This window comes from Mesitornis unicolor, unplaced genomic scaffold, assembly GCF_000695765.1.
Source record: "Mesitornis unicolor isolate BGI_N332 unplaced genomic scaffold, ASM69576v1 scaffold42477, whole genome shotgun sequence".
NCBI lineage: Eukaryota > Metazoa > Chordata > Aves > Mesitornithiformes > Mesitornithidae > Mesitornis > Mesitornis unicolor.
Window position 1 is genome coordinate 1,098 of NW_010197858.1, and position 719 is coordinate 1,816.

The window sequence follows — 719 nt, forward strand, 5'->3', positions numbered from 1 at the left end:
GGTGAAGATGCTGCGGAAGAAGGAGGCAGTGGAGCTGGACGGCAGCCGCAGCAACGCCATCCCGCTGGGGGAGGCAAGCAGCCGGGAGCCCATTGGGGAGCTCGTCCTTCCCGCTGGTGCCTTCCTCCGCCCCTCCGGGGAGGTCTTTAACGGCACCGTCAAAGCCAGCGTCACCTTCCTGGACCCCAGGGATGTGGCAACGGTCAGTGCCGCCTCCAGCGACCTCAACTTCGCCAACGCTGAGGGGGAGATCGTCCCCCTGCGCACCTACGGCATGTTCGCTGTGGATTTTCGTGAAGGGGGAAGCGGTGCGGCGCTGCAGACAGGGCCGGTGGAGGTGCGGATGGATGCGGGGCAGGTCTGGATGCCAGAGCACCTGCAGAAGATGAAGTTGTGGTCCTTGAACCCCGCGAGTGGCTTGTGGGAGGAGGAGGGGGTCCTCCGGCCAGTGGTGGGGCACCGGGGGAAGAGGGAGGAGAGGACCTTCCTGGTGGGGAACCTGGAGATTCGGGAGCGGCGCCTCTTCAACCTGGATGTGCCAGAGGCCCGCCGGTGCTTCGTCAAGGTGAGGGCTTACAGCAATGAGAAGTTCAACCCCAACGAGCAAGTGGAAGGGGTGGTCATCAGCCTGGTCAATCTGGAGCCCCAGCCAGGCTTCCCCGCTAACCCGCGGGCTTGGGGCCGCTTCGACAGCGTGGTGACAGGCCCCAACGGTGCCT

The 719-nt window shown here is 65.4% G+C and overlaps 1 protein-coding gene across 1 annotated transcript in view; it reads left to right on the forward strand.

Annotated features, from left to right (window-relative positions):
* CILP2 (cartilage intermediate layer protein 2) overlaps window positions 1-719 on the forward strand; it is a gene marked incomplete at both ends in the record, with an annotated part of 2,653 nt that overhangs the window by 924 nt on the left and 1,010 nt on the right. Inside the window, 1 exon segment of the mRNA XM_010188937.1 lies at window positions 8-718. Coding sequence (XP_010187239.1) covers window positions 8-718 — 711 coding nt within the window.